Source organism: Zeus faber, assembly GCF_960531495.2.
Source record: "Zeus faber genome assembly, chromosome: 3".
Taxonomy (NCBI): Eukaryota; Metazoa; Chordata; class Actinopteri; order Zeiformes; family Zeidae; genus Zeus; species Zeus faber.
The window spans coordinates 29,573,454-29,593,979 of record NC_137190.1 but is presented as its reverse complement, the minus strand read 5'-3'; the positions used below and the strand labels follow the sequence as shown (position 1 = coordinate 29,593,979).

At 42.3% G+C, this 20,526-nt stretch overlaps 1 protein-coding gene across 1 annotated transcript in view; it reads right to left on the bottom strand.

Annotated features, from left to right (window-relative positions):
* The window catches only part of ly75 (lymphocyte antigen 75), a 29,031-nt gene that overhangs the window by 8,488 nt on the left and 17 nt on the right, over positions 1–20,526 (bottom strand). Inside the window, exons 1-19 of the mRNA XM_079998102.1 lie at positions 20,274–20,526; positions 18,450–18,830; positions 15,966–16,139; positions 15,364–15,525; positions 13,165–13,284; positions 12,237–12,377; positions 11,241–11,432; positions 10,458–10,618; positions 10,139–10,246; positions 6,516–6,604; positions 5,877–6,046; positions 5,263–5,462; positions 3,610–3,752; positions 2,660–2,738; positions 1,757–1,828; positions 1,411–1,534; positions 1,105–1,140; positions 548–717; positions 118–185 (exon numbers count right to left, since the gene is read on the bottom strand). The exon at positions 20,274–20,526 is cut by the window's right edge and continues 17 nt beyond it. Of these exons, the coding sequence (XP_079854228.1) occupies positions 118–185; positions 548–717; positions 1,105–1,140; positions 1,411–1,534; positions 1,757–1,828; positions 2,660–2,738; positions 3,610–3,752; positions 5,263–5,462; positions 5,877–6,046; positions 6,516–6,604; positions 10,139–10,246; positions 10,458–10,618; positions 11,241–11,432; positions 12,237–12,377; positions 13,165–13,284; positions 15,364–15,525; positions 15,966–16,139; positions 18,450–18,830; positions 20,274–20,364 (2,681 nt within the window). The 5' untranslated portion in view covers positions 20,365–20,526. The remainder of the gene's footprint in view (positions 1–117; positions 186–547; positions 718–1,104; positions 1,141–1,410; positions 1,535–1,756; positions 1,829–2,659; positions 2,739–3,609; positions 3,753–5,262; positions 5,463–5,876; positions 6,047–6,515; positions 6,605–10,138; positions 10,247–10,457; positions 10,619–11,240; positions 11,433–12,236; positions 12,378–13,164; positions 13,285–15,363; positions 15,526–15,965; positions 16,140–18,449; positions 18,831–20,273) is intronic.

Sequence of the window (20,526 nt, the reverse complement as noted above, 5' to 3'; positions counted from 1 at the left end):
GAGAAGGGGAAAAAAAAATCTGTGTGAGTAGTCTGAGTAGTAGATAACTGGTTGTGTGTGTGTGTGTGTGTGTGTGTGTGTGTGTGTGTGTGTGTGTGTGTGTGTGTGTTTGTTTACGTCATGGGGAAGAAGCGCCCGGGTTGTCTCATGTCAGCCCACCAGCTCTGCTTGGGGGAACCCGGCATCTGTTTCAATGACATCAAGGTCTTGAATACACGGAATACATCGCCACGTCCCGATAACAAATTTCTGGTCTAAATAAATGTGTATATGCATTCTGATGAGTAATCGGGTGTGAAATACGAGAGCGAGTTTTATTTTGGAATACGTAAGCAAATGCAGTCATGGTGAGTCGTATCGAGTTTATTCTAGTTTTTATTAACAATCGAATCATGTTTTTATTTTATTTGTCACTATCATTATCATCATTACCATTGGGTACAGTTTAGAGTTTTGTTGTACATTTTCACATTTTTTCATATATTGCCATTTTCTTTGTTATTATTCCATTGCTTTATTATTATTGGTTTTATTCCTGGTGGTTTACCTTGGATAAGGACTGGTGGATCTGTCGAGCGGCGGTGAAACTGAGCGGTTCGGCCAGCTTGCTCCCGTTCACGCTGCAGAAGAGTTTCGCCTCCTCGAACGCCAGCTGCGGCTCGGTCACAAACCAAAACTCTGTGCCGTCCACGAAGACGGACGTCTCATGGTGACCGACTGAAATCAATACAAGCACAAAAAATAAATGTCGCCAAATGAAAAGGAAGAGTCTCGCCCCTAATATTGGACCAAACCACGACAAAAGTGCACAATGAATATTCCTGATTCAGCTAATTTGAATTAAAAAAAAAAAAAATAATTCTAAAGCCTGCTTCACACCGAATACAACAAATGCCAAGAACAAACTGGAAGTCCATTAACTCCTAAGGAGCGTCGGATTCCGCACGCGAAAAGCTATGAAGCGATCTTGGCTCCCGGATGCGTTTGTGATGTCAAACTCAGGCGCAGTTCATCGGACGGCCACTAGGGGAGAGGCTGCGGATACGCACTCAGCCTGAAGCAGACAACGACGCATGCTGAAGAAATCTACCGCTATATACTTACTGGGGTTGTACCACTCGGGAGTCTTTGGTGTCTTTCCTGTTAAAACACAATCCAAAAGTTAATCAACCATCCAATTTGACCGAAAAACTCCAAATGACACAATTTGCAGAATATGCAATAATATGCATATAATGTGGTGTTTGAATTTGGATACTTTTAATGAGAACATACTTCCACAGGCTACATTCCCCTGAAGACTTGAAGGGACTAACAAATGATTCATTCAAAATAGAAATAATGAAATAATAAAAATCTGGTATTTTGTCAGTTAAATCACCAAACTTCTGAAACTACTGCTGCTTTTACCCTTGGGTATTTGGCAGACCCACTCAAGTCTGGCGTCACAGTGAAATGGGGTGGCGTAGAAAAATCTTGGATTGTCATCGTGGAACAGCGACACAAACAAGTGTCTGAGACTGCTTTTCATCGTCTGCGGAAAGACAGAGATGGCTTCAATGGGTAATAAAAGAAAGCGCAACTCAGCATGGCTTATGGCTTTTCTCAGGCTACATACCGTCGACTACCAGTGCTTACTGGACGTCCATTATGGGTGGTTTAAACCGTTTTCGGGAACTTCACTTCTCGCCACAATCAAAGTATGAGATCGACACAAACACGACTCTGGTCATGTGAAGAAATTCCCCAAACCCACCTTGAACGCAGCACAGTCTCGATTGTACGCGTCGTCCTCGTGGAAATCCTGGTGAAGGATAGCCATCGACACCTGTTCAGGAGTGATAAGTGTCTTTTATCAAGATACAATGATTTACATTTTTTTGTAAATTTTGTCCTGACTCCAAGTGCAAAGGGGACATCTTTTTGTAGCTGTACATTAATTATATTAAATTATTTGATGTTTTAATTTCATTACAAAAATTTTAAAAAAAAACACTCTTAAAAATATATTCATTGATTTGTGTCTCAAAAGGCTTAAAACGAATGTGAATGAAATAAGATTTTTTGGTTATTATTCTTTCAGAATATTCTTATCTTCAAACTGCTTATGTTTTGTTGTTGTTGTTTTAGGTATTTCTATCTAGATTTTAATTGAACCATACCGTCACTTCATGTTTTCCTATTTGTTTGTGTCTATTTGCAAATTAAGATGTATTATGTTGGAGTGTCTGAAAAAAGGTTTGTATGAAACAACTTTGTATGTAGGAAAATTAAAGTATAAGACTGTATCATTTATAGATGTGTTATGTTGTATTATATTGGCAGGAGCTACTTAAATACAGACACACACCAACCATAATTCCTTAAGGTGATGCAACGCCACATACCACAATTTACTCAGATATTGTGGTTTGTGTTCTCGTCATTTATTTTGTTTAGTTTCAAATTAAACCCTGAATTTTAAAGGAAGAGAAAATACATTGACAATTGAGATAAAAAAAAAAAAAAAAAATTCGCAATAAGTCTTCGTCAGTGTTCGCAATATTGTTTGAAGGTTGTTTGAACAGCATATGAAATTTGGCACCACTATACCAAATGGTGACAATAAATCTGATTTATTTTGTAATACATTGAGACGTAATGGCGTGTAGGAACTCACAGGCCTGCTGTCGCTCCACACCCAGGAGCGGTCGGCGGGGTTCCTCCTGTTCAGTCCCACCCAGAAGTAACGATTATCACTGGAACAGAGAACAAAAAACAAACGATGAACAGGCCGATAATCATTACATGTTGTTCAATGTTCATGAGTTGACGAGCCTAATTGGTAGGGACGGACTGGGACTAAAAAAAGGCCCTGGACTTTTGTATTTTATTTATTTATTTTTTACACTGAGCAGACCACCACAACCAGCTCGCGGATACTTCAACACCCCTTGCGCCTACTCTAGGGTACTGTAACACTAAAACAGAGCTATTTTAAGAGCAGGTGAAAGGTTTGTAGCCAGCAGGCCACCACTATAAGCATACCATGATAGATTCAGGCAATCAGTGTTACATGAACGTCTATATTTGAACAGGCTGTATAATCTATTTCAACACGGGCAATAAGTCAAATAATACCATTGGCAATTTGATCACTTAACCTTGAAACCTGAAGGACTTACTCTTCAGGGCAGGTCAATAAACAATAAATAATTACAAACATCAGGTACTGGTTGTACAAATTTGTACTTGTTTAACTGCAGTTAAACAAAAAAAAGAATATTAAAATAAACAAACAAACTCAAAATAATATCTAAAATTGAACAAAAATTAAGTACTGTACATTTTTTGGCCTGCTGCCAAGGTACAGATCATTACTCCTGGCCAGGTTATTAACAATAAAATAATATTTAAATAAACAAACACCAGCTTGTTTGTTCATTAGTTTGTGTTTGTTCTATTGTTTGTTCATTCCTTGGTTTGTTGGTTCGTTGTTTGTTTGTTTGTTCATTCGTCCCTTTCTTCGTTCGTTAGTTCATTTGTTTGTCGTTCGTTTTTTTGTTCGATCGCTGGATTGTTCATTTGTCGTTTGTTCATTCGTTAGTTTGTTTGTTCTTTCTTTGGTACCTGATGACATCCCTCAGGATGTAGTGCAGGGTGCTCATCTCGTCCTCGTTGGTGAAGCTGGGCAGGTTGGCCCCCAGGGCCTGGCAGAACCTCTGGGCCTCCTCCCAGGAGCGCATCCTGCTCAGCCTCTCCCCGTGGAACACCTGAGGCCAAAGAAGCCAAAGAAGAAGCAGAAGGTCATTTCAAATTCCAAACTTGTTTTTTGGATTGTCTTAATCCATTTTTTTTTTTAAATGTTCTTCACGCTCATTTTTCACACATTTTGATTTTAAGGTCATGATTCGATTCTCCATTTAAACACCCCCCCCCCCCACCCCCCAAAAGTCGGTAGCCTTGTCCGCCATCTTGGGTGTGCTAAAACTTCGCAGCTTCATTGCGTCACGCCCTGCCTCCTGCATGCTCTACCCAGGCTTCGCCCCTCGTCGAAACCAAACTGATTATTTCCAGTAGGTACACCTTAACAGTTAAGAGCTTTGGCAAAACTAGACTTTAGAATAACAAACAATAAGTTACTTATTGCAATATTCTTAAGTTACTCACAAAAATAAGCGGATGCAATTTTTGCCAGAGGGGAACGCTGGTAGTAAAAGGCAAATTACTATCTGCAGCTCAGATCAGAGCGATCCTTTCTCCAAAGAAAGCAAATAAAAACTCTAGATGTATTTAATTTACTCTGTTTCCTGCTGCGGCTCTGCTGTGGGTCAGATCACAGATAACTCCTGAAAAAAATCCCGCCCGTGTTCTCACGGTCTGGTGGCAAGTGCCCCACAGCCCGGTAGGGTCTATAAACCGGCCGTTGGGAACCTCTGCACTAGAGGACATTACATCGGTGATGGTCATGTTTATTTCCCACTTTGATCGCCACATCTGTGGAATTGCTGGACATTCTGGTCAAAGACCCTCCCTTGTAGACAGTGAAACACCGGGGAGAGGGAGACACGCTGGTGCGCTGACCGTGCTCGTGCGTCTCTGTCGACGCAGACTTCACAGACCGTTACCAGGAATATTTCTCTGGAAGGCACTGTGCAATAATCTGGATGAACTTATATTGAACTTCGTTGTTGTTTTTTTTGTAATATTCTAATTCTACTCCAATTTTATTCCTGCAGTCCCAGTGCCAGGTGGGGGGTGCAGTTTCGTTTAGGGCTGCGGTGGACCGGACCCCTCCACTTGGGCCGACCACCTCAGAACCAAACTTCTCACAAGCTGGGGGTACTCTGTGCAGTGGACATGTTATAATATATATTGAATCGAAGCACACCTTTTCTTTCAATTATTAGAATGCACAAGCTGTGAGCCACAGCTCGCCCCACCGTGCATGCAGCTCATGGGTGATCAAGATCCACGTTGGACAACATCACCCGCAGAAATACGGTAAAAATCGCGAACCTGCTTGTGATTTTGAAGTTAGAAATCAAACGCTCGTTTTGATCGATTTTCGATTTTGAATCGGAATCGTGACACCCCCAGTATGGTATTAGATCTAGGACCATAGACTGTACAGATGTAGCCAAAATCAGAATTGGCAAGACATCAGATTCCATGTGGGTTACTCCCCCCATCCAAATTAAATCTCATATTTCCCCCATCGCAATTTATATTCTGGTCTACATTGATGGGGGATCAACTTTGCAAAGCCTGAGACATACACACCTTGTAGCAGTATTTAATGGTGGGGTTGGATATCCATCCATCGGGACAGGGTGTGTTTGGGTCCGGCTCAGGCGCGGGCGGTGGAGGAGGAGTGATCTCCCTCTTGCAAACGGTGCCTGCTTTAAAATCGGTACAGTTCTTCACCTCCCACTTGCCCAAGGGCTTGGCCGTGGACATCACCGCACAGCCGCCCTGCCGATCTGAAACGTGACAAATAGGTTTTCCTAAATAAAAAAATCCCAGACAGATACACTGCTATTTGGTGGTAATGGCTCCAAAATAAAGAAAACTATTTATTTGTCACATACATATTGCACCGTACATACAGCATGTAATGTGAAATGTCTTTTGGCAAACCCAGAGATTGTGCTGGGCATAGTACAAATACAAAAAAAAAACCCCAAATAAAATAAATAAAAAATAAAATAAATAAATAAACAAACAAACAAACAAATAAATAAATAAATAAATAAAGTGGCACCGCCCTGCTGTTACGGAAGGTAAATGGAGGGAAGGCTCAGACCCGTTCCCAAAGATGAAAAGAAAACAAGTTCTGGCCCGACTGTGCATCAAAACAGCAGCCCAGCAGGGTTTGTTCGCAGGACCATAATCACCTGGTTCTAACTCGCCCCAGTTGGCGTATGTGACGGCGCCCTGGGTGCCGTCCTGGCTCAGCCACTGGTACTCCCCGGTATTGTTCATGTCCTGGAGCCCGACCCAGAAGTACCGGGTCTCCCTGCCGATCTGTTCTCCGAGCAGGCGGTTGATGAACGCCTGCTCAAACCTGGGGAGCGCAATCACATGTTAACGTGGATCACTACCGGGATGAATAAAATGCTAATGTAAAACTATTTCATCCATTAATGTCACTCTGTTTTGTCTTCCTTCACACGACTTCCCAAGTAGTAGACATTTGTAAGGATGAATATGAACTTATTATGGATTCTATCAAAATGTGTTCAATTGCTAAAAATATAATCTGCTACTTGCATAAAAAGGATCTCAAATAATATCTGATTTATGTCTATTATATAGAAATAACCGTTGTTTTGCTTAAATTTATACTTACATTTTTTTGACCATATAAGACGTTTTTTTTTTATTGATAACATGTTATTCTCAATCTGATCCAATCTACTCTAAAACTAATTTTGAATATTTTCGCATAGAGGATCATTAAAAAAAAAAAAATTATATATATATATATATTGTAACAATGACATTGTGTGATTAAAGGTAGATGGAACACCAACCTGTTTCTTATAGTGATGTTGCAGCGGTCTTTAAAGGACACCTGCTGGGGATTCAATTGGTAGCAGGAGTTTCCGTGCCTTTTCCAGCCCTGACAAAAGGAAAAGGTTGGAGGGAACAGAATTTGCACTTTAAAACCAGAGTAGACCACACCGATAATTCTATAATATCACCATTTGCAAATGACAACCTATTCTTTCTCCTAGCTCCTTGAATGTCTCCTAGCTCCTAGAGAGTCTTCAAGCTCCAGCATTGGCTCCGAGACTTACTCTTAGAGTGTGTCCTAGCTCCTGTATTGTCACCTACGGTCTACCGTAGCGCCTAGATTGTCACCTAGTGTCTCCTAGCTTCTATATTGTCTCCTAGTTCCTAGATTGTCTCCAAGCTTCCAGAGTGTATCCTAGCTCCTACATTGTTTCCTCACTTCTAGATCGTCTCTTAAAGTGTATTGCCTCCTCAAGTGTCCCATAGCGCCTTGATAGGCTCCTAGAGTGTCTTCAAGCTCCTACATTGTGTCCTAGCTCCTAGAGTGACTGCTAGTTCCTAGAGTGTCTCCAAGCACCTACATTGTCACCTAACCACTAGAGTGACTACTAGAATGTCTCCTAGCTCCTAGATTGTGTCCTAGCTCCTAGACTGACTCCTAGAGTGTCTCCTAGCTCCGAGATCGTGTCCTAGCTCCGAGAGTATCTCCTAACTCCGAGGAAATCTAGGTGTTGTCATGGACTCTGACCCAAATTTCAACAGCCACATTAAAGCAATTACAAAGTCAGTCTACTATCACCTTAAGAATATATCAAGGATTAAAGAAATTAGAATTTTGAAAAACCTGTCCATGCATTTGCACCTATCAGCCACAACATTAAAACCACCACTAATAACCACTAATATCGTGTAGCTCCCCTTCATGCCTTCAAAACAGCTCTGACCCGTGGAGGCATGGACTCCACAAGACCTCTGAAGGTGTCCTGTGGTATCTGGCACCAAGACGTTAGCAGCAGATCCTTTAAGTCCTGGAAGTTGTGAGGTGGGGCCTCCATGGATCAGGCTAACCCCGGTCATCCACATGATGTAGAAGAAAACGTGATTCATCAGACCAGGCCACCTTCTTCCATTGCTCCATGGTCCAGTTCTGACGCTCACGTGTCCATTGTAGGAGCTTTCAGTGGTGGACAGGGGTCAGCATGGACACTGTGACTGGTCTGCAGCTACGCAGCCCCATACGCAGCAAGCTGTGATGCACTGTGTGTTCTGACACCTTTCTATCATAGCAGCATTAACTTTTTTAGAAATCTGTGCTACAGTAGCTCTTCTGTGGGATCGAACCAGACGGGCTAGACTTCTCCTCCCCAAACGCATCAATGAGCCTTGTTCACCGGTTGTCCTTCCTTGGACCACTTTTGGTAGGTACAAACCACTAACCACTAGGTTCTAACCACTAACCACTGCAACACCTCACAAGACCTGCCGTTTTGGAGATGCCCTGACACAGTCGTCTAGCCATCACAATTTGTCAGTGGTTTTAATGTTGCGGCTGATCGGTGTATCTTCAGCAGACTCGACTACTATAACAGTGTCTTTACAGATCCCTCCCTTAAAAAAAAAATAAAAAAAATAAAAAAAGGTCAGACAGCTGCAGTTGCTTCAGAGCGCTACTGCTTGAGTCCTCACTAAGAACAAGAAAGTGGATCATATCAGTCCAGTTGTCAGATCTTTACACTGGCTTCCTGTCCGTCAAACAATTGATTCCAAAATACTACTGTTGGTTTATGCCACAATACATTCCTGATCTTCTGCTACGTTATGAAGCATCCAGACCTCTCAGGTTGTCTGGGACAGCTCTGCTTTCTGTCCCCAGAGTCAAAACTAAAGATGGAGAAGCAGCGTTGAGTTTTTATGCACCACATATCTGGAACAAACTCCCAAAAAACTGCAGGTCTGCTCCATCTCTGACCTCTTTTAAATCAAGGCTGAAGACTTTTCTGTTTGCCACTGCCTTTTACGAAACAAAATTTGTGGCTTTTGATTCATTTCTTACACTGCTCTATAACTTTTATGACTTGATTTTATGCATTCTATGTATTGTATATACTTTTTAAATGTATGCATTCTATGTCATGTTAAAACGTGTTTTTTTTGCACTTTAACTGAATGCTTTTGATATTTTATGAAAAGCACTTTGTTGTTGTTGCCTTGTTGTTGAAATGTGCTATATAAATCAACTTAACATGCTTTGCCAATGATATGATTTTCATTCAATTGTGTGTTCATAATAAAAAAATGTACCATTAAATAACTTTAAGGTTGTCGTCCCATCATTTTGAGTTGATCGGAAAAATCAAATTTTCTCATCATTTGGTCTCATTGGGTATATCTGCTGTGCGTCAATGACAAATAAACCACGCTCACGTGATAGGACAGCTACACATACAGACTACCACTGCAAATTTCAGTTACCACAAAAGGGAGATTGCAGATTTTGACACTGTTTATTATTGTTCATTATTCACTATGGAACAATAATAGAACATGAAACTGTCCCTGAGTTCCAATAAAATAGAACATGCGACTGTCACCAAGTCTCAGTATAATTCAACCTGCAACTCTCATTGAATTTTAGCAGAACACAACATATAACTAACATGGAAATGTCCAGTTCAAACTTCAAATTAAAGTCTCTGTCGCTTTGAAGTGCAAATATAAATTTATATTATATAATATATATATATATATATACACACACCATATATTATATGGTACTTGCCATTCTTAATTGCATATTGATTGCAAAATAAATTGCAATCATTGCAAAAATAATTTAATAATAATAATAATAATAATAATAATAATAATAATAATAGATGGCCAACTCTTCTCACTCTCGTTCACTGGAAGTCCTCCTTTGCTCACCGTGCATTTAAGCAACAGAATCAGATCCAACGACACGTTTTACTGAGTGACTCGTCAAGAGCCGAGTCTCAAAAAAGAGTCGAGCCCTTCATCATGACCGGAGCTCGTGCACCAGGAACAATCAGAGCAGATGCCCCGCTGTATGACAGCGATAGATACACAGTTTTAACAATTTTGGAATACAGTCAGGCGATCAATAAATAATTGATCTAATCTTCTTTGTTTACCTTGAAGTACCTCCAAACAGCCAACATTTTCTTTCTTTCGCTCTCTATTTTGAGCATCAACTACGCAATTACATTACATTACGTTGGTATTGGGTTCAGTATTCGAGCATTTCTACAAGTATGAGTATATGAGCACTGTATTGGGCGTGTCAATTTACTGGCACAGAATCAGAAAATATGTAAAGCACTGATCGATTGGTGCATCTCCACATAAACCATCTTGCGCATGACCATGTTTGGATTCAGGGTGTGCACAGAGAGAAGGGGCTATTCAGAGTCAGGTCCGTTGTCAATGTGTTTATGAGAGAGAGAGGGGGGAGGTTTCAAGGGGCTGAGCGAATCAAGGCGCTGCGCGCAGCTCTACAGTAAAATACGATTTTACCAATTTTAAACAGTAAAAAAAATAGAAGATCAATATGTGGCGGTCAATATTGATATTGTGGCGGGCGGCCACAAATAAATCAATGTATGGGAAACACTGTACTTACACCTTCAGGTGGACACAGTTCCTGCGTTGCAGACTCATTGACCTCTCCTTTTTTCTGACACAGGAACGGTAATTTCTCGACGCAGCTCCCGATGGTCCACCCGTGAGACTGTTGAAAATGGGAAAAAAAATGTATACCTCAGATACAGCAGACAAATACTGGGACATGATCTGGGACGCATGCGCACACACACACACACACACACACACACACACACACACACACACACACACACACACACACACACACACACACACACACACACACACACACACACACACACACACACACACACACACACACACACACACACACACACCTCTCCAGAGTAGAATACGCAGCTGGGATTCTGGGTGGGCTGGGTGGGCTGGTTCGCGCCCCAGTAGGTGAAGGTTACTGGCGCTTGGTCGGCCCACTTCAGGACGGTGCCGTTGACGCCTGTGCCGATCAGACCTATCCACACATTCAACGGCGAGCCATCTGATGGAACAAAACACGCAAAACGCAAAATGTTACACGAAATGTAGCTTAACCCAAAGTTCTTCCCTTTAAGCAGAAAACACAGGGTTAGGGTTAGCTTTGACCTAAACTTGTAGACTAAAGAAATTTATGTTAATATAATTTTTTTTTGTTTCACTGGGAGTTCAAATTGCTTGATGAACATCTGGGTCTATCAAAAATGCCAACTACAAAACTGCCATATCACTAACCCTAACCCGAGTACTTGTCTTCTGAGTTTGCCATTTAATATTTCAATGCACAGTAATTGTATAACACACACACACACACACACACACACACACACACACACACACACACACACACACACACACACACACACACACACACACACACACACACACACACACACACACACACACACACACACACGGGCAAAAATATATATAATAAATATAAATATATATATATTCTAATGTTTTCGACGACACTTGGGCCCAAACCGTTTAGGATTATTGCGTTTTTGTTGCATTAAACAGACTATGAATGCTGGACTTCCAGCATATTACGTCATCCTGTATCACATTGAAAAAGTTGATTGTGACCAAGGCCTCTGATGGAATTAGCTGATGGAGAGGTCTACCCGCGTGGAAGCTGGTGCTGATCATCTCCTTGGCGTCCAGGGAGTGCAGGCTGGCCATGGCACCGCCCCCCACCCTGCAGTGGGACTGTGCATCTAGGAAGCCCCTGGGCTCGTTCTTCACCAGCTTGTAGCACCAGCCGCTCCACGGAACCCAGCCCTCCGAGCACACGGTGTCCACGTACACAGAGGACTCTTCAGGGGGTGGAGGGAGGAGGGAGACCATGGGAGAGAGGAGAAAACAGGCGAGTGTAGTGTGTGGATCAAAGGGTAATTCCCCTCTGGGTCTCTCTCTTCTATTAGTACAAAAGCTGCTAAACCCACAGAAGAAGAGCAATTGCTCAAATGATTGCTCTCTTCTTGTTGAATCATAACACTGCTGCGCTTTCTGTTTCACCAACTGGTTAACTAGTATACTCTATCTGAGGGAGGTTTATATTTACAACATTTGGAATTACTGTTCTACGAGTGAGTTGAATATCACTTTCGCATGAATTCTAAGGTTTCCTTGAACAGAACGAAACAGAGACAAAAAAACATATTGATAGTGTAAGACAACGACTGGCAAAATCTGCAGTGCTGCGTCAGGATGGATGTGGCACTGACTTAGAACAGGGATGCACTTTTGCACCGACACCATCACAGATTATAGATTATATTTTTCATTTCATTTTAATCTGTTTTTTTGATTTGCACAGTTCTGTCAACTTCTGCTGCTCTAACACCTGAATTCCCCCCATGGATCAAGTGTTATCTTATCATAGTACGGACTTAGGCTGGCCCTTAAAACATGATTGTGTACATATGATTATTTTTACTGAATTAGAGACATCTTGGGACTTTTTTTATGTATCAAAAACAATCATTTTAATATTATTACTATCACTTTTATTATTATTAAGTTTAGAGAGATTTTTGTATTGGGGATATTCTCAAACACCGTATTTTACCCTGGTGTCACACCAATATCTGGAACAGAAATAACAACAACAAACCTACCTGTTGGCGCTGCGTTAGAGGCGTTCATGCTCTTTTTACAGACGTATGGCAGCTTCTTGTCACATGACTCAGCCATGTAATTCTGTTTGGAGTTCAGGACTCCGCAGTCTGACGCCGTCAGTATGGAAGAGGGTGGCATTTCTGTCACACACACACACACACACACACACACACACACACACACACACAAACATAAACACCACACACACACACACACACACACACACACACACACACACACACACACACACACACAGTCATATTCGCCTCGAGGCACTTTTCTGCCGTTGACCCATCGATGACATTTCCCACAAAAATCAAAACTGAAAGACAATCTTTATAACGCAGCACTCCCACCCAGTAATGTGTGAACCATGAACACATGGTCAATGGCGTCTCTGATCGGTGAGTGCTCAGATGTGGCTCCAGCCTCGATAGGCGAGGGCAAAGAGCAGGGAGCAACAACATAGCAACAACCAACACACCCCCAACCTTCTGGCACCGGGCGCAGCGGCGGCACATTACACTAGAAAGGCTTTATAAAGCATTCCTTTCACTGCCACTAATGTGTTATTCAACAAAACTAGCAAACCCCACCGCCACACTGTTGCTAATATCCAGTCACGGCTGGTTTAAAAACACTGGCCTTATTGTTTCCCCAACCCCAATGATACTGGGCCACATTTTCAGGAGAGCAGTGACAACAGAGCTCTGCATCTGGGAATAAAACTGTATTGAATGATGAAAGTAATAAAGAAATAAATGTGGCACATAGCATATTGTGCATGCATCCACCCATCATTTTTACCTTCTATAATCATAAGGGTTGGCGCAGTTTTGTTTGGTTCCTTTTGGTTACAGGCTTGCACCAACTGCTGTATACTGTAGTATATATCATGCTAGTGCAAAATACAATATTCGGCCTCACCTGGTTCCCAGCGCAGGTAGGAGAGCGGCGAGCCATCAGACCACTGCCACCCCTGAGTGGTGTCCAGCTGGTGAAGGCCGATCCACATCTTCTCTGGCATCCGGCCTAGGCCTAGGACGACTACACCAGACAGACAACACAAAAATATTTTATTACAAAATGACTCGATATGAAGAGTTGATTACCAGGATAATCGTTCAGAATTGTAACACAATATGGTTTTTTTTGTTTTTTTAATTGCCATCTGTGTGTATTCTACACACAATGATGTTGAATGCAACAGAGGCCATGAGATATTGACAAAAATCAAATCATGATTTTTTTGACAAATGGCTCAATATTTATAATTTTATAACATTTTGGAAGAGACTATTGACACTTTCATACGGTATTTACACTGAATAAATATTTGAGAAACAATCATTAGTAATATGGATATTACAGCATAACCAAGCATACAAATGTGTTGATTAGAACAACCAGAACAGTCCATAAAAGGTGCATTACTTTAATGTAATGCAACCTTCAAGATAACATTTAACTATATCACCATATGACGAGAAAACAAAATCGACAATATCGATATATTGCCCAACCCTCCTGTAATGCTCGTATAAGTATATCAGACTAAAACTAGTTTTGCAGCAAAACCACCAGGAAGACACAACAGTTCATGCTCTCTATTGTCGAAGTGCTTAAGCAAGGCTATATTGGATGCCATTTTTGCACTTGACTGCACGTTGGGCTGATACTGCTGCAGCAATGTGTGTTTGCTAATGTGTGTGTGGTTGAAACTTCCATGCATTTTTCAAGACAGAGTTAGCTAAAAGCAGAACAGAGAGAGAGAGAGAGAGAGAGAGAGAGAGAGAGCGAGAGAGAGAGAGAGAGAGAGAGAAAATCGGTGTTTTTTTTGTCATGGGTTTGGTTTCAATTGTTTTGCTGGTAACGAAGCAGGAATTGTTGTCCACGGTACGCTGTTTTCATTCAGGGGAGGAGGCTTCACGACGCCGTGTAAAATAAACTGAAAATAAGCTCGCCGTGTCTCAACTGGTTGGTCAACTGTCAAACCAGCGCTCTGGAAAGCCGGTATTTCAGGATATCACCGCCCCATAGTTTGTGTCAGAAATACTGCCCCACCAAAAAGATTAATAATTGATAAATAACAACTAAACTACATATACACATAAACACATACACACATACATGTTGGAAAAACAAGCCTGATCTTGTGGAGTCCAGTTTATCAGATGGATAAGGAAAGCCAAATCTGATTACTACCTGCGTGCTCTTTCAAAATGGAATTCTAACTCAGCTAGATTGTGGAAAATAATGAAACCTTTAAAAACGACTCCCATTACCCTTAAAAAAAAAAAAAAAAAGTCCTGTGACAAAGAAAATTTATATGGCTGAGGCTTTTCAACGGTTCATTTCCTGTTGTGACCTGTTTGACAGGTCATCAACAAATACTGCCAGGGTGACTCCATTCACCCGTTACTTCTTGTAAGAAACGTTAAGCTCTGTCAACTCAGAAAGTTAAAATACTCCCAAGTGTATAAGTCATTGACACATTTGACCAGAATCTTAAGGACAATCCCCCCCTGCCAAATCCCTAGAATCAATGCAGGGTTCATTTTGGCATTACAAAATGAAATTCAAGGACTTTCAAGTACTTTTTTTAAGCACAATTTTTTCCATTTTCAAGGACTTCACGCAAACATAGATAATCAATTTTCAATGTGATCTATATTAATTCAAATATAATATAATCTCAGTCCCATTGTTTATTCTTTATATAAGCATATTTATTATATCTATTATTGATCTCATTGTCATTCCAACCATGCTGGATTCAATGTGTATCCAATTTAATAAAGTTATATTCCTTTATTTTTCCTTTGAGTATTCAGCTCAACCCTAGTTGAGCCCTTGAATAACAAAACCAGGGGGAATATCAGAGGTTTTCCATGATTGCATTTTATTTTATTTTTTTTCCATTTTTCCATTTCTTTTCAAGCACTTCAGCACAAAAGGGGGCTATTTTCAAGGCTATTTGGTACTTCAATTCCTGAGGACGAACATTTAAGCACTTCAAGGACCTGGTGAGAATCCTGTCATTGGTAAACCTCCACCATTCACCTCTTCGGAGGTCAACCATGTTCTCCAGCCCTAAATGGGCGGGGGTGAGTGGATGCGTCTTACCCGTGGGGGAGGCGAGGTCCTCCAGCCCAGAGACGCTCAGCAGGTCGGCTCCCTGGCTGCGGCACGAATCCAGAGCTTCCTGCCAGTTCACCGCTGTGTCGGAGACGAACTCGTAGCAGCTTCCTGTTTCTGAGGCCGCAAACAGCTTCTGACAGCCCTCCTCTGTGGAGCAGATGGAGATAAATAGGAGAGCGTGGAGTTAGCTAGGTTGCATGGGTTACATTAAATGTAGTCTGGAAATGTTACATTTTTGTACAAAACATGCACCAACACTTCTACTGGAAAAAATATGGCAATATCTGCATTGGTTGCACTACCTCTTCAGCACTTTAACTGTTGTTGCTGTTTTCCGATTTGATTTTTTTATACTATAAGCCTTGTACCAGCATGTCGTATCTTCATTACCAAGTGTCCCCGCATGGGTAATAAACTGAAATCTAAAGTTAAGCTCTGTTTGTCAGCTTGAGATTGTCGAACAATGGTGTTTTAAGACGGCCCGGCCTGTCTACATTCCTGCGAATAGTAGACACTGCGGTTTCATTGTTGTGGAGGCTGCACACTGGGAAATACCAGCAAGCGTCAAGAAAATCAAAGTGACGTGCCAGGCGTCAGACAGTGTCCCCTCTGCGCGTCCCGGTCGTGGTCGGCGGTGGTGGAGCACCATGACCGCCCAGGCGAGTCCGGGTCGGGGAGACAGCCGTGGTGCCACGTGCCGCCGTAGAGGAAGGGGAACTCGCAGGAAGCGCCGGCGGAGATCCCGTCCGAAGTGTGAACGACTGCAGAGAGAGTAGAGGAGGGGAAAGAAAAAAAACGAGAAAAAAAACCAAACCGGCCAGATGAGGAGGCACAGCAGACAAAGGACCGCGTTGAGATCTCTGGAGGGAAGCACAGGCCCCGATCACATCCACGATGTTACCGGTTTCGAAGAAGTGAACCCGAGATCTCCAACTTTGGTTATTGGATTGGTTGTAATTAAAAGTCTGACCAAGCAAACCCCCCACAGTTAATATATCATTTCACAAGGACCAACAAATGTCAACTTAGTTGTATTTGGAAGGCCAGGACTGAACTAGACCTTCAAGAATTTTATTTTTATTTAAAACCCTCTTGCGGTGACATAAATGCCCCTATCACTGCATAGAGGGGTTTCAGAAATCTTTTAACTTAATTGTGTACATTTATAACATTTTCTTCAAAAATGTACACATACATTCCCATTCTTGATCAAAATGTCCTCGGGGGGGGAATCAGAGGGTGGTGCGTTCAGCCCAACGTACCACTGGAATTACCCTCCCCTCCCTGCAGAACTTATATACCAGGAGGTGTAGTAGCAGAGCCAGCAGGATCATGAAGGATCCTCACCATCCCAACAATAGACTGTTTCAGCTGCTGGGGTCGGTCAAGCGCCTCCGCAGTCACAGAGCGAGGACAGAGAGACTGAGATGGAGGTTCTACCCGCAAGCCATAAGGACTGTCAATGCTGAACTCACCAGGGGTCCTAACAAAAAGCACCCATGACACACAGGCCCCACTGCCTTTCTGTACTGTATGTAGCATACTGTACTGCATACTGAATAACTGTTCTGGCTGACTGCATACTGCACTGTATTGCTGTTCTGTTCGGTGTTACTGTATTGCTGTGTTATACTGTTGTATACTGTACTGTATATCTCCATACTCACTTTATTCAATTGCCACTTTACTGCACATAGCTGTATATACAAACAGCCTATCCCATATACATAACACTATTCCCTTTACTTCAATTTTGTACCCCGACTCTGTATTATCTTTTTGAGTCTTATTTTATTTTTATTTTATTTTATTTATATTATTCTATTCACTAACTGCATTACATTTTAGGAATCAGTTAGTTAGCCAGGTTGAAATTAGGTTAGCTATACTTTCAGTTTAGAACTTATTGTCCGGGGGCGTTGCAAAGACATTTCACTGCATATATGTATGAACGTATGTATATGTATGAGACAAATAAACATCTTGAATCTTGAATTTGCGAATCTTCTTATTGTTCCACAGCATAAAGCCACGACTACGCCTGTTTCTTTTCATCAGCAAAACTACAGACTAAACTCTGATCATCACATATATTAATAAACACTACTAATAGATAATCCCTCATGAAATGGCGGCGAGACTATCAAATGCCCAGGCAAATAAACTACGTCTAAACCAAAGTGAAACCAAACGAGTCTGGCAATGAATCATTGGCCAGTGAGCCTTGGGCTAGAGGACTGATAAAGAGATAACGAAAGTGAATGTTACAGACGCCGTCTCACCAGAACGGGTTTACCAAAAACCCCATGGGAAAAAAAGCTGTTCCTCCACCGCTCCTTATTCTTATGAGGGCTACTTAGCGCTTAAGTAAAACCGTGGTACTGTAAACCCAGGGTTCGTCCTGGCATTACAAAATGAAATTCAAGGAGTTTCAAGAACTTTTTTTAAGCACTATTTTTTTTCACTTTCAAGGACTTCAGGATAAACACATATACTGGTAATCAATTTTCAATGTGATCTTTACTCATTAAAGTATCATATTGTCTTAATCTCATTCATTGTTGATTATTTACATACATATACATCTATTATTAATCTCATTGTCATCTTATATTATAAGTGAAAAATGTTATTACGTTACAATTTGAATAACAAAACCAGGAGGAATATCACAAGTTTTCAATTATCACTGTTTTTTGTTTTTTTTATTTAGGCTTGAGAGACTTGAACGCTAGAGGCACTCGGTCTTCAGATCAACTTAAGAGTTTGACGTGATGATCCAGGGGGGAATTCTTGAGGTGGATTAATAAGCAGATCAAATTCCGCACGATTCCCTACTTTGATAGCGAAACACTGAAGAGCCATCTCTTCTCCAATGACCTACATACATGTACAGTATATACTAGATAAATATATCTTATTCAGCTCTGTCACTCCACTGATGTTAGGCTTTGCTGACAACGACTGATGTACAGTCAGTTCAACAACTGATAAATCGACTTAATATAATCACTCTGGATGAGAGCGTCTGTTGTAAGATGTAATGTAATTGTCCTCCATGCACCACTCACCACGGTATGGGCGCTGGCAGATGCCGTCCTGGGACCCGTCTCTTGTCCACACGTCGGCGAGATCCCCCTTGGCGACCACTTTGCCCACGCTCACCCCCAGGCCCATCTGGTTGTGGGTGTAGACCGTCCCGTACATGCATCGCCACCACAGCATGCAGTCGGGCTCCTGGGAGCCGCAGTCCAACAGGGCCAGCGTCTTGGACCGGACCTTAAAGCCCAGGCAGAGGGCCGTGGCGACGTGGAAGAGCCGGTGATTCGAGCCCCACTTCCACAGCTGGAAATGGCCGCCGGCGTCGCAGGGGGACACGGCCAGACCCTCGGGGCCCTCCGCCGTCAAACACTCCCCCGTCTCCTTGTGGCGGATGGTGAAGGCGTCGGCGTCTACGGAGAGGAGGGGGAAGAGGGACGGAGACATTGTCAGGAAAACCCAAACTCATCCTGACACGTCGGGGGGAGCATTTGCAGGCAATGAACAGGTGGGCAATGGAGGAAGTGAAAGTGGAGCTATAGAGGGAAGGGGGGGGGGGGGGGGGAGAGAGAGAGAATTACAGGGTGTGTGTGGGGATGGGTGAATGGTTTGCGGGTGGAAACGTCCCATTTCTGGGTGGTCGTATTGCAGAGTAACAGCGACTCCAGCCCATCAGGCAACACTGTTGGGCAAAGGGAGCCAATTTCTCAAGGCGACACAACGGTGAGTGACTTGCAATTCAGACGTAGCGCTGTCGAAGGCACTGCAGCACCGCCAAGCAACTCCCAAGCGCTCACCAGCTCAGCCTACTAGTTAGAAAGTACGCTGGTTAGAAAGTACGCTGGTTAGAAAGTACGCTGGTTAGAAAGTACGCTGGTTAGAAAGTACGCTGGTTAGAAAGTACGCTGGTTAGAAAGTACGCTGGTTAGAAAGTACGCTCGTTAGAAAGTACGCTGGTTAGAAAGTACGCTGGTTAGAAAGTACGCTGGTTAGAAAGTACGCTGGTTAGAAAGTACGCTCGTTAGAAAGTACGCTGGTTAGAAAGTACGCTGGTTAGAAAGTACGCTGGTTAGAAAGTACGCTGGTTAGAAAGTACGCTGGTTAGAAAGTACGCTGGTTAGAAAGTACGCTCGTTAGAAAGTACGCTGGTTAGAAAGTACGCTGGTTAGAAAGTACGCTCGTTAGAAAGTACGCTCGTTAGAAAGTACGCTGGTTAGAAAGTACGCTCGTTAGAAAGTACGCTGGTTAGAAAGTACGCTCGTTAGAAAGTACGCTCGTTAGAAAGTACGCTGGTTAGAAAGTACGCTGGTTAGAAAGTACGCTGGTTAGAAAGTACGCTCGTTAGAAAGTACGCTCGTTAGAAAGTACGCTCGTTAGAAAGTACGCTGGTTAGAAAGTACCTTCGTTAGAAAGTACGCTGGTTAGAAAGTACCTTCGTTAGAAAGTACGCTGGTTAGAAAGTACGCTGGTTAGAAAGTACGCTGGTTAGAAAGTACGCTGGTTAGAAAGTACTCTGGTTAGAAAGTACGCTGGTTAGAAAGTACGCTGGTTGGAAAGTACGCTGGTTAGCGAAGCACCCCCCATTCTCTACTGCGCTGCTCTTCAATAACGGACATTTAAAAACCAAATAAATAAAACATGATATACATAAATAAATATTACAAATAATAATACATTAAAAAAAAATAAACAATAATATATGTATAGCTGTATCATACAGCATATAATAATGAAAGATAAATAATGAAATAAAACACACATTTATAGATGTCCTACAATATAATTGTCATATTTTATAATATATAAGATCATTACACAACCATAACAAGGCTCCACTCGCGGATATCGAGACTCACCAGAAGTTTGTCGTGCGTGTGAAGTTCCGCCGCCAGTTGCTCCTTCCCACAGGAGGAAGAAGCAAAGTGCCGCTGGGAAGACGTGCGCCATAATGTGCGTTCTCCGCTGCCTCCCGGCGCGTCCCGCTCTGAACTCACTGGGCGGACATTGCCCTTTCAAGGCTCGTGGCAGCGGGATCGCCCTAATCGCTCGTCCGCGCTGTCAGTTCGCCGACGCTGACACTTGTTTCGGTTCCGATCTGCGTACGGCAAG